A 13,432-nucleotide genomic window follows, 5' to 3' on the forward strand; every position below is an offset into this window, starting at 1 on the left:
GAAGGCCTAAGCAAAAGGTTCTGTTCTTGAACTTCTGTTGAGTTTCACCGGAATAGTGCAGTAGGTTGGGGATGGAGAATTCATGTGAGAGCAAAGTAGAGATTTAAAATGACACGAGTCCAAAAGCTCAGGGTCATGCTTGCAGACTGTATGGAGGTGTTCTGCAAAGCAGTCACGCAACTTGCTTTTGGTCTCACCAATGTAGAGCAGTAAATATTGGTTGATGGCCTATCCCCAGAAATGGCCCAGAGAAGTTGGGGAAAAGAAAGAAAGAGTCGGAGATGGACCATGTGAAGGTGAGAGAGCAGGGTGAAATTTGGAAACAAGGTTGATCAAATTTTCCAATTCAGGGTGAAAGCAGGAAATGGCCCCGATACAAGTGTCAATGTACCGACTGATTAACGAGGTGAAAGAGAGGGCCTGAGCAAAGACTGGAACTATGATCAAAGATTCATACAGTTCTCTAAAATTGTAAGCAGCTCCTAAAATTGTCTGTTCAATGAGATACTTTTTCACTTTCCCTGATCTTTTGATTACAGTTTCAAAAAATAAGTGGCATTTGACTCTTCAGGCTTACAGAGCACAAATTCTGGGATCTCTTTATCTTGATTTGTGATGACTCTAAAGGGTCCAACTGTTTCTTACTTCAGTCTGTTAGTGTCGGTTAACTTTTGGTAATTTCAATATGCTTACTGCAAACTTTCTACACTTATGTGAGGTCAAAGTGATGTTTCCTCCACTGAAGCTACTGATGCAAAATAATTATTCAGCATGTCCGCAATGTCCATATTTTTATTTTGTTCCTTTTTGTCAATCGTTCATGCAGATATACTACTGGTCTGACACTTTGGCCTGGATTTTAGCGGGTGGTGAGTTCTGCACAGGGGAAAGGAAAGGGGGTGGTGCTGTTGTGAAGCCGTGAAACCCAGAAGAATATCATGCAGAATTTAACTGCACAGCTCCTTTGAAACCTTTTTCTTCCATGGGGTTCCCATAGAACAGGCAGCCTGTTTGATCGACTTTTAGGCGGACTGCTTCAAAAGGCTACCAGAACAGGGAGAGATTTTGGAGGTGTTGGTGGTGGGTTCCAATATGGGATGGGAGGAGTCCGATGGTGATCTGGGAGATGGAGGTGATCTGATGGCGGTCGTGGGGGGACCCTGATTGTGGGGGTGGGGATCCATTGGTAGCCTGCGGGGGGCTCAGTTGTGGATGGGGGATTTTGGGGGATCTGAAGAATTTCATCTTGAGGATTGTGTAAGGGGGGGTGTGGGGGTGAGAGGGAGGAGGACTGATGTGATCTGGATGTAGGAGCTCAATTGCAGTTTGGGGTGGCTTGTGATGGTAGTTTAGCAGGTCAGATCCCGATGCTGGTTAGGAGGGTGTGGTGGTCCAATGGTGGATGGGTAGATGGGGCATGGGAGGTGGGAGGAGAGAGTCAGGGGAGGTGACTTTACTGGGTAGATTTTTGGGCCTGCAGAAAACATTCCTGCTCTTCCTGGCCCACAAACAGTGCTGTAAAGGCAGCTAGCTCATGGTTTCAACCATTCTCACCGTCTTTCAGCTGCTAGGTTTCTCGAAGCCTGGAGATCCCAGCTACCTGTGGTTACAAAGTAGAATGATTGGCCCAGATCTTCCGTTCCCTGAAGGTTGTATCCTGGAAGATGCGCTGGGGACCCCAGTGCACCCCCCCTGCCCCCCCACCCCACCCACCCCCAGAAGCCCCCAAGCAAGGTCAGCACAGGAATTGCCCAGGAAGTTTCAAGTTCTGTTGGGCAAATCCTCTGCAATGGGACCGTCCAAAGCTCCGAATTAAAGTCTTAAACCTCATATAGCCCCATTTCTTACATGGTTTGGGTCCTCAATTAAGTGCTTAAATAACGAAATTTATATGTACTTCAGTGATTCTAATTTTTTTTATTCATTCACGGGATGTGGGCTTCGCCAGCTGGATCAACATTTATTGCCCATTCCTAGTTGCCCTTGAGAAGGTGGTGGTGAGCTGCCTTCTTGAACTGCTGCAGTCCATGTGCTGGAGGCACACCCACAGCGCTGCTGGGAAGGGAGTTCCAGGATTTTGACCCAGTGACAGTGAAGGAACGGCTATATATTTCCAAGTCAGGATGGTGAGTGACTTGGAAGGGAGCCTTGAAGTGGTGCTGGCGGTGTAGGAATGGTTTATTGGCTTGTAATTTTAATATAATTTTAAATCAACATTATCCTTCTTTTAATATCCTGCTGAATTCATTTGTCTATTTTTGTTGCTACACAATTATTAGATGGTTGCATGTTTTTAACCTGTTTACTTAATCTATATATGAATTTTTCGATGTAAGCTACAAGGTAATTCAACTTCGGGCTGCGAATCTCTTGAATAAAATATTATTATTCTTAGTATTACCATTACTAGCAGAGCTGAAAGGCCCTTTACCCTCGTTGGAATCAAACTCAGCAATAAATTCTGGTCTTGCCAGTGGCTCTCACATCCCAAGAACAAATAAGAAAAAGATAAACTATGGTCTTGTAACCCACTGCACCACACAGTACCTGAACAATATATATTGTTTATACACATTTGAGCTTTGTCCATATGCCTGAATTGCAATGTATACATAATGGGGGAAGAGGCAAGATGAGGTACTTTGTTGTAACCCTGTATTTCAGTGCTATTATAAAACTAGTCACATGCAAAATTTCAAATGTTAGTTGCTCTTTTCCCAAATAAAATAAGCCTAATTGTTCCATGCAATCAAATACAGTGCAATATGTTTTGCTTGTGAAGATTAAAATTGACTTTAAAAAAAACTTCCCCTATGTTGTGAATGTTTAATATCTGATATGCCTACCAAATGGAGGCCATTACTGCTTTTTAAAAGGAACCGGGCACAGCAGAGGGACAAAGGAAATGAATAGGCTTTATCATTACCGTATGACTTGACCAAACATTTTAGTGGACTGCTAATTTTCATGAATAGGAAGTCTAGCTCATTAACTACTGACAACATTAATTATTATGCCACTATTTTAAATAGGTGATGCTATGTTGTATCTATTCCTTCTCTCTCCCTCAAGTAGAAGAAAATGACAGTCCACAATGTCCTTGCTATGCCCTTGTGGGGGAGGTAAGAACGAGCGAATCATTATAAATGCAGTGCAGTCAAAAATCAACAATAGTAATTTTGAATCACCAGTTCCTAGACCTCAGTTCAGTGATAGAGATAATGTTACTTTAGAGATCCAGACCAGTGGTAAATATTACATTTATGGAAGATTTGTCCACGTTGATGAGTTCCAAACTAACTTGATAATGGTGTTAGGCAGTGGAGAGGACAGAGATCATTTAAAAACACAATCTCATGATAAGGTCAATCAAACTTTAAATATCCAATCACTAATGCTAATATTTATTTTGTTGTAATTGAATAAACAGGCTTTTAGCACAATGGTAATATTACTGTTCATGGTGGAACTGAAGTCATTGATAATAATTAAATTAAAATCTAACCCTGCATGTAACATTCTCCTGCTATGATATATTTTATTGTTAATCTATTTTGCGTAAAAGTCTAAATTATTTTATGGACAAGCTTGCCAAATATTTATTCCCACTCTAATGCAAAACAGAGACCCATCACAGCAAATCATTTCATCCAGTTACCTCACTCAGAACCAGTGAGACTTGTTCTCAATCAGATGCAGGCAAACTTGAGTGATAGGCGCATAATCATCTGGATAGGAGGCAGACCTGCTATTCCTGTGACTTTGATTCAGAACTTTCTGCTGGTGAGGTAGGTGCTACATCACCTGTGCTACAAAACTGCCCAGGCGCATTATTTACTGTTTTTATTTAATTAACTACAATGTGATCAAATTAAATTCTCAATTAATTTCTTCCAAATTTAATCAATTTCACATGGTAGATTTTAAGTGTTCTACTGTAAGCTTCTCCATTAGAAATTGCTGCACGTTAGATTGTGCATTTTCAACTCACACAAGCTCATTCTACCTCATAACTTTGGTAGTAAATTGTTCCATCAAGGTACTATATTTGGTCGTAATGGTTTTTAAATGAGTAATTTCACCATTAGGGCCACTTTCAAAAACAGTCCTAAAAATTATAAATGTTAACATTTTTCTATTGTCTATTTTGTCTTGATTTTAAAATGTTCCTATTTAAGCAGGGAATGTTGAGATATTTGCAAAAACTGACTCGGAGGAGTTTCTGATCCTGACAATGCAAGGGAGCCACATTAACATTGGTAGACACACCCATTAACCAGATGTGCTTCAATTTTTTTTTATAATTTAGCTGTGTTAACTCAGCTCCTCACAATTAGGCCAAAGCTAATTCCCTTGAATATATTAGTACTTACTGGGTCAGCATAAAATTCCAAAAATATTTCCTATCCATATAAAGAAATGGAAGCCTGTTAAACTTCATTGTGCTTTTTCAAAAGAATTGATAGCAAGACTTTCAAGGAGCTCTAAGAACAAAAGAACAAATGAAACATATTTGCATTATCTTGTGTTTTATTGCAGGTAAGTTAGGCATCTGTTTTGTGCACTGCACAATAATCACATGAACAACCAGTCATACTACGTTTTTAGTCGTTTTGGTTGAGGCTTGAATGCTAAGAAGAATACTGGGAGAACTTTCTGCTCTTCTTCAAATAGTATTACCAAAAAAGGCAGATGGAGCCTCAGCTCAATATTTCAACTGATGGGCATCACAGTAACAATGCAGCATTCCCCAAGTGGGATAGTGATCACGTGTAGGAACTCCCACTGATTTATCCATTGGACCTTGCATCAAAAAAAGGAACTTGAAAGTGCAGTAAAACAATGGCTGAATTTAATGGTGACGGTGGTGACCTTGATGGCAAGCCAGAAAGCCAGGGGCAACCCTGTCACGGCCATTTCCAGAAACCCTGGTGTCTGGACTTCTGTTCCTTGAAGGACAAAAATCCCACTTTCAAGAGCTAAGAGCGGGCAGCTCTTCAGCCCCAGCAGCGCCAATGGGAGTGGTGGCCACTACTGGAACTGCAGCTGGCTAGGAACAGCCAACATAGAGGAGGCAGATAAAAGCAAAAAACTGCGGATGCTGGAAATCCAAAACAAAAACAAAAATACCTGGAAAAACTCAAGCAGGTCTGACAGCATCTGCGGAGAGGAACACAGTTAATGTTTCGAGTCCGTATGACTGTCCTGTTGAAGAGTCATACGGACTCGAAACGTTAACTGTGTTCCTCTCTGCAGATGCTGTCAGACCAGCTGAATTTTTCTAGGTATTTTTGTTTTTGTTATAGAGGAGGCAGGATGTCCCTTATTCAAAAGCCTGACTGGGGGGACCTGGCATCAGGAATTGATGGGCCAACTCCTGCCATTGCTGCCTCCCTACACTCCTGCAACCCCATACCGGCCTCACTCACCTGTGGCCTCGGGTCCGGCACTGATCCTGGGCATCTGGTGGGTGCATTGCTGGCAGATGCCACTGCTCCCACTGGCGCTGTCTGCAATGGACAACTGCTGGCCTCTGACTGGCTTTCAGCTTTTGGGAGGTGGGATTTCCTTGATCTTTGATCCCAGGGAAGGCCCGCTGCTGGCCACTTAAGTGTCTGATTTTAATAGGGACCTCCGTCATCTGAATTAAATACTGCCCTAAGTCTCTAATTGAGGTAAAGGAACAGATAGTTGGGATACAGATACACAAATCACCAAAAGTAGTGACTTACGTTAATAAAGCCATAAAAAGAGGAAACGAAGCATTGGGGTTTATTCCTAGGTGGGTAGAAATGAAAAGTAAAGAAGTTACATTAAACTTGTGTGGAACCTTTGTTGGACTACACTTAGAGCACTGCTGTTGTCTGAAAAAATGAGGCCGGCTGTTGGCAATGATTCTGCTTTTGTCATTTACACCTGCTCTACACACACCTTTTGTTTCCTTACTTATTCCATTACCACTCCACATTTTTGCCTTGCACTATCATCCCTTTTGTTATTCAGTCTAACTGCCTTCCACCTTGTCACAGACTTTCTGTTTTGTTTTATTCCTGTCATCCCCCTTCTCTGCTACTGTACTTTCTTAAAAACTTGCTATATATCTCTAACATTTTCTAGTTCTGATGAAAGGTCCTCAGTCTGAAATGTAACTCAATTTCTTCCTCCACAGATGCTGCCTGACCAGCACTTTTTGTTTTTATTTCAAATTTCCAGCATTTTGCCTGAGTATGGTTAACTCCCTGTACGTCTATGTATTCACTACTTCACAGAATCACAAAATTGTTATGGCGCAAGGAGGCCATTCAGCCCATTGTGTCTGCACCAGCTCTCCAAATGAGCATTATGACTTAGTGCCATTCTTCTGCCTTTTCCCCATACCCTTGCACATTGTTTCTATTCAAATAATCATCTAATGTCCTCATGAATGCCTTGATTGAACCTGCCTTCACCACACTTCCAGGCAGTGCATTCCAGACCCGAACCACTCACTGAGTGAAAAAGCTTTTCTCACATCACCTTTGCTTCTTATGCAGATCACTTAAAATCTGTACCCTCTCATTCTCAATCCTTTTATGAGTAGAAATAGTTCCTCCCTACCCAGCCCCCTCATGATTTTGAGCACCTCTATCAAATTTCCTCTTGGCCTTCTCCTCTCCAAGGGGGACAGTCCCAACCTCTCCAATCTACCTTCATAATTGAAGTTTCTCATCCCTGAAAACATTCTTATAAACCTCTTTTGCACTCTCTCCAAAATGTTCATATCCTTCCTATAGTGTGGTGCCCAGAACTGTACACAATACTCCAGCTGAGGTCTAACTAGTGTCTTAAATAAGCTCAGCATAACCTCCTTGCTCTTGTACTCTGTGCCCCTATTGATAAAACCCAGGATACTGTATTCTTTATTAACTGCTCTCTCCACCTGTCCAGCCACCTTCAATGATCTATGCACATATACACCCAGGTCCCTCTGCTCCTGCACCCCCTTAAGTTTGTACCTCTTTTTTTATATTGCCTCTCCATGTTCTTCCTACCAAAATGCATCACCTCCCACTTTTCCACATTGAACTTCATCTGCCACCTGTCCAGTCCACCAACTTGTCTTTGTCCTTTTGAAGTTCTACACTGTCCTCTTCACAGTTTACACTGCCTCCAAGTTTCCTATCATCCATAAACTTTGAAATTCACTCCCGCACACCAAGATCTAGATCATTAATATATATCAGAAAGAGCAAGGGTCCCAATACTGACCCCTGGGGAACTCCACTACAAACCTTCCTCCAGCCGGAAAAATATCCATTGGCCATTAACCTTTATTTCCTATTAATCAGCCAATTTTGTATCCATACTGCTACTGTCTATTTTATTCCATGAGCTATAACTTTTCTCACAAGTCTTGTTGTGTGGAACTGTATTGAATGCCTTTTGAAAGTCCATGTGTATCACATCAACAGCATTACCCTCATCTAACCTTTCTGTTGGCTCTTCAAAAAACTCCAGCAAGTTAGTTAGACACAATTTCCCCTTTAGAAATCCTTGCTGGCTCTTCCTAATCAACCTGCATTTTTCCATAATTCTATCCCGAATAATTGTTTCTAAAAGCTTTCCCATCACTGAAGATATACTGACAAGTCTGTAATTGCTGGGGTTATCCTTACAACCTTCTTTGAACTTAGTACATGTTGTACAATTGACAAAGTAGGAGTATTCAAACAGACATTTAAGTGTTCTGGAAGCACAGTAATAAACATACCTCCAGCAGTTAGTAAATAGAGGGGAGTTGGACCAGGCTGCAGCTAGACAAGTTTACTTGCATCAAACCCATCATTTCTCTCTCTGACCTTCAATCATCAGCTGAGGATACCTATTACCATACCAGCAGAAGGGTATGACAATTCCCGGTTCATTCTGGGAAAAAACTGAATAATTCAAGACAGTAATTCTCCTTTTTGAAAAACTGGATAAATGGGGAACAGAAACTCTATTCTCCTTTGTCCAAATATCCTATTTCTACTCCTTTAGTGGTTGTTATCAGTGGTTATAAGGCAGCAAAAAAATTTCCTTTCACAGTCTCTGTCGCCATTCAATAAAAATCAAAAGTTTTGCAATATGTAAGAAAATCAAACATGGCAGGAGCATCTAACCAACAATTTCTCTATGCTTTGCGAATCTGCAAAAAAAGCATGCTAATTGCTCCCACCCCCATGCACATTAGCTGTGGCCCAGATGAAGCACAGTGCAGTTCATTATCCTTACTGTTCATGATAAAGCACAGATATGTGGCCTAAATTTGCAAAGCAAGCATCTCACTGTTTTAGTGAAATTGATCCTTGCTTTTCTAGTCAAAGGGAAGCTACTTTCTAAAATTGTGTCTGTACATCAAATTGCCTGTAATCATGTGATTTGTACAGCCAATAACTGGGGGAGGAGGCTACTGTCTCAAATCCCTTGAGATAGTGTATTGATAGCTACTGACTTAGCTTAGTATTAGGTGACAACTACTGCATTTTTGCTAACTTAATAAGGTTGAATAATTGGTATCAATCATTTACATCAAATTATAATTTAAAAATTGGTATTTACCATATTCTATTATTAAGCTAATAAAATTATATGTTATCTGATTAATTTGTAATTATTGACAGAAACAGTCATATTTTACACCTGGTCTTTTGAGTCTTCTCTGAAATTTGCAGTTATAAATATCCCAGAGCTAAGCTGCATAACGTTGCTGACTTCAGTAGGAAAAACAAAATGTCACTGGCTAGAATCTACTGGTTCCATTTTGAGTCACAAGTAATAGTTAGTACCCCTATTTTTGCTTTATGTTGAACTAGTGTGTTGTTCTATGCTATATATAAATTAAGCCCTTGACAACGTTTAAATAATCATTAAATCACAAAAAGGAATAAGATATGAAACATTTCTCACCTATATAATTCCAATTATACATATGTAATTTGTGCTTTTTGGGTTGATACAGTATAAAACTACATTCTATGTTTTTTCCATGTGCTGTTTAGTTATTAAGATAGCTGTAACTAAAAGTTGTGCATTATTCACCGGTACTACAACAGCAGCTTGCACCCTAAACATAAAAAAAAATGAGATAGTTCACTGATAGGTGAATGCTGAGCGCTTAGGGAAGAAGTTGTTACGAGACATCAACAAAAACTTGGTTGAAGAAGGATTTTGAGGTTTTTTTTAAAGGAGCAGGGTGAAGTAGACAGGCAGTGGGATTTAGGGAGGGGAATCCACTGAGGAGTACTGAATTGCACATCGGTTAAATTGTAATGGATTCAGCTTTTTATCAACACAGCGCAAAAACAAATGTAGAATGTAACAGCTAATATTAAGTTAATCATCTAGGTAACTATATTTATAGTTGTTGGTGTATTTGTGTGTATCGAAGCATTCATATGAGAAATTTCTGCATTTACTTTTCAATTCCTTTTTCAAGGGAATCCAAGGTTATTCAGGTTAGATGGGAATGTGGAAATTGAAACAAAAGAAGATCAGCCATGATCTTATTGAATGGTGGGTCAGGCTCGAAGGGCCGAATGGTCTACTCCTGTTCCTATTTCTTATGTTCTTATGTTCTAATTGTGGTTAAAATATGAAATTGCATTAATTTCTTTATCAAGAAAGCCACAGCATATTTCTATTGTGACAAAATTGGGAGATAATAAAATTCAGTCAAATGGATGTTCATTGTTATTAAAGTGCAGGCATCATGAAGCAATAGCTTATTGCCCACGACTGAAATGATCAATATCTTTACATGACTGCTCAAAGAATATTGGGCATGCGGGTTTCTGGCAAAAATCATAGCTGGCATGAGATCAACACTAACGTCTGAAAGTCTGAAGGCTGATACACAGCAGTACACTGAGTATTTATAAATAATGTTTTAATAGTAAAATACACTTCCGTAATAATAGGGCAAAATGAAAGTATGGAAGATGGTCAGTTTCTTTAGTTTTGATATTTATCAATTATAACAATACGAATGCGGTCGGGGGGGGGGGGGGGGTGGAGGGAGGTGGACAGATGTTTGTATTATGTCAGTCCTTACCTGTCCCTTGACCAGACTGGCTGCGAACTGCCTCATGACTGCCTCCACAGTGTAGGCGCTGGACCAACCCCGCGGAGTCAGCAGCTCCATGCAGATCGCTCCTCCATCCAGCACGTAGCCGTTCTCCAGCCGGGGACTGAGTACCCTCATGAAGGGGGGCGAGAAGGGGAAGTTGTCCGGGAAGTTGAGGTTGAGCAGGATGCACTCGGTGCTCGTTTCCTTCATGTCCTGCCACAGCGCCGAGTCCTTGTCCACCTGCAGCAGCTTGACATTCCACTCGAAGAGGTTGTCCTCCACCAACTCCACGCTGATGAAGTGATCGGTCAGTTTGCGGATGTCCTGCAGCTCCTTCATGAGCCTGCGGCTGCGGACCTGGGCGCAGTGCTGCTTGTTGGGGGGTTGCCCAGGGATGGAGCTGCTGCTGGTGCTGGCCGGAGGCACCTTGCTTCCAGCCTGCTGCTTGTCCTTGTTGCTGTCCTTGGTGGAGGGGGGTTGCTCGGACCTCTTGTGGTTGTGTTGTTGTTGATGGTTGTTGTGGTAGTGGTGGTGGTGATCGGACTGGAGCAGGATGCTCTCGTTACTCGAGGAGTTGCACTGCTTGTTGGCATTTTTCTGGCTGCCGCTTTTGGTCGCCTTGCGGGAGCCTTGGTGTTTTGCACCCTCGGTGTCTCGATCGTGGAGGCGAATTAGACCAATTTTTCGAAGCAGGGTAGCCATCTCTTGGCAAATCGACACGTCTTTTTGTCTCCCCACCCCCCCAAAAATAAAAAAAAATCCTTAAGAATAATTTTGGACGAAAAGGCTAAAGTGGTCGACGCGAAGGAAAAAAATGCAGTTCAGCACAACTCGTATACATTAGAACGAAATCATTTCTAAAAAGAATCCCATTAATAGAATAAGGAATCGACGGGAATAACTCTCAGCTTTGTAATTTAAAAAAATAAAGTATCAATTTGCAGTCAGCAAAGTGACCGCTCCTTTACCACCTTCCAAGAAGCTGCCCCGCACGATGGCAAAAAAAAAAGAACCTTTCTTTTTGTTGCTCTTCCAACCTTCTGGATCGCTCAGGGGAAAAAAGAAACAAATCTCCAATTTTTTTTTTAAAGATCAACCTGTGAAGCTCCGGCCCAGCACCGTGACGCCTGAATCTCGCAGGGCTGAGAGGAGATGTGCTTGGGTGCGGATCAGCTCTCGGGCGGGCTTTGAGCGCTTGTCATTGCGGTGAAGCTCTGCTCTCACTCCCCCAGCGCCAGCGATGGAAAGCCGCCTGTGCACTGGCGCTCCGGACCTGACGTCCAATACGGAGCTTTCATAAATTAAACACCGAGTGCACGTCAGTCTCCCTGCTGCCTGCAACGTCAACCTCGCGTTAAGATATATCACCAGTGCGAGCCACAAAAGAAAAACAGCCCCTGCTTCAATTGAAATTCAAAGAGCATCTGACTCCTCGGCGTTAGCTCGATTTTCTATGCGCTAGTTAAAGGGTCTAATCCCGTCCCTTTGTGCCTTTGCGAGCCATTTGCATTATTTTTAAATCATTAGTAACACAAAAGGCAATACAGCACTTCGGGTGGTACTGCGGTGGCTGAGGGGGCGCGGGGGTGGGGGTGGGGGGAATCAATTAGGACATATTCAGTCAAATCACCCTGTCCACCAGCTTCTGAACAGGGATGCTACAGTTCAACGGTGCATTCACACGTTTAAAGGTGCACTGCCTTCCATTTTAATTTTACAAGAGAAATATTTGGCAAATCTTGCCTCCATGTGTTTACAGGTGCACAATATAATGGAAACACTGCCAGTGTTCGTGGTACCATTGAGCATTATGTAAATTGTAATGAAAACACATTCTGTCTTCTTTGTTTGACTTTCTTACCCAAATAAAAAGGTCTAATGAACAATTTTCTCCTAAAAAAAATCCCCTTTAAAATGTCCACAAAACCTGAAGAGCATCCAGCCTGTAAATTATCACATCGTCACTACACAGTAATCAGCAATAAAACAACTTGCATTAATATGGCACCAATACATAGCAAAGCATCCTAAGGCACTTCACAAGATCTATTACCAGACAAAAAATTGTTACTGAGCTACATAAGGAGACATTAGGACAGATGGCCAAAAGCTTGGACAGAGAGATAAGTTTTCAGGGGCATTTTAGAGGAAAGAGAGGTAGGTGGAGAGGTTTATGGAGAGAATTCCAGAGGGGCTTAGGCAGCTGAAGGCATGGACATCAATGATGGAGCGATTAAAATTGGGGATGTTTAGGGGGTCAGAATTGGAAGAGATCAGAGATCTTGGAAGGTTGTAGGACTGGAAGAGGTACAGTGACAGTTACAGGGAGGGGCAAGGGCACAGTGGGATTTGAAAACAAGGATGAGAAGTTTAAATTTGAGGCATTGCTTAACTGGGAGCCAAAATATGTCACCGAGCGCAGGGGTGATGTGCGAACGGTGCTTGTTGAGAAGAGATCAGAGATCTTGGAAGGCTGTAGGACTGGAAGAGCACTTATTGACCTCAAATTTATGGAGAGTAGAACGTGGGAGGCTGTCTGGGATTGCAGTGGAATAGTTGGGTCTAGAGGTAACAAAGATATTGATGAGGATTTCAGCAGCTGATGAACTGAGGTAGGGGCAGAGTTGGACGATACTTTGGAGGTGGAAACACACTGTCTTTGTGGTGGCACAGATATTTGGTTGTAATCTTATCTCAGGATCAAATATGACATCAAGTTTGTAATAGCTTAATTCAGCCTCAGGCAGATGCAAGGGGGAGGGTTGGAGTCAGTAGCTTGGGAATGGAATTTGTGGCAGGGGCCAAAAATAATACCTTCACAATATTTATCTGGAGGTATATTCTGCTCATCCAGCGCTGGATGTCAGACAAGCAGTCTGACAATTTAGAGACAGTGGAGTTGTTGAGGGAGGTGGTTGGGTGTTGTTAGTGTACATGTGGAACTTTACATTGTGTTTTTAGATGATATCACTGAGGGCAGCACTTAGATGTGAAATAGGAGAGGATCAAAGATAGACCCTTGGGGGATTCCAGAGGTAACAGTGCTGAAGTGGAAGAATGGAATCGGCCAGGGCAGTCTGACCAAGCTGGATGCCTGAAGAGAGGCTTTGGCAGGGGTGGGGAATTGTTGGTCAACCTTGTTGAAGGCTGCAGACAGATTGAGAAAGGTGAGGAAGGATAGCTTACCACAGTCACATTCACATTGGATAGCATTTGTGATGCTGATATGGGGAATTTCAGTATTGTGGCTCCTATTGGAGTGAAGCTGCAGAAATAATAGGCATGCATAAGGGAGCCAACAACGCACTTGAGGATTGTGGGGAGGGAAAAAAAACGAAACGCTGA

General features: G+C 42.0%; 1 protein-coding gene across 1 annotated transcript in view; it reads right to left on the reverse strand.

Annotated features, from left to right (window-relative positions):
• The window catches only part of ube2ql1 (ubiquitin conjugating enzyme E2 QL1), a 45,087-nt gene extending 33,710 nt beyond the window's left edge, over positions 1-11,377 (reverse strand). Inside the window, exon 1 of the mRNA XM_078539095.1 lies at positions 10,073-11,377. Within this exon, the coding sequence (XP_078395221.1) occupies positions 10,073-10,789 (717 nt within the window). The 5' untranslated portion in view covers positions 10,790-11,377. The remainder of the gene's footprint in view (positions 1-10,072) is intronic.
• Positions 11,378-13,432: the final 2,055 nt, after the last annotated feature.

This window comes from Cetorhinus maximus, chromosome 3 (genome assembly GCF_964194155.1).
Source record: "Cetorhinus maximus chromosome 3, sCetMax3.hap1.1, whole genome shotgun sequence".
In the NCBI taxonomy this organism is placed as follows: domain Eukaryota; kingdom Metazoa; phylum Chordata; class Chondrichthyes; order Lamniformes; family Cetorhinidae; genus Cetorhinus; species Cetorhinus maximus.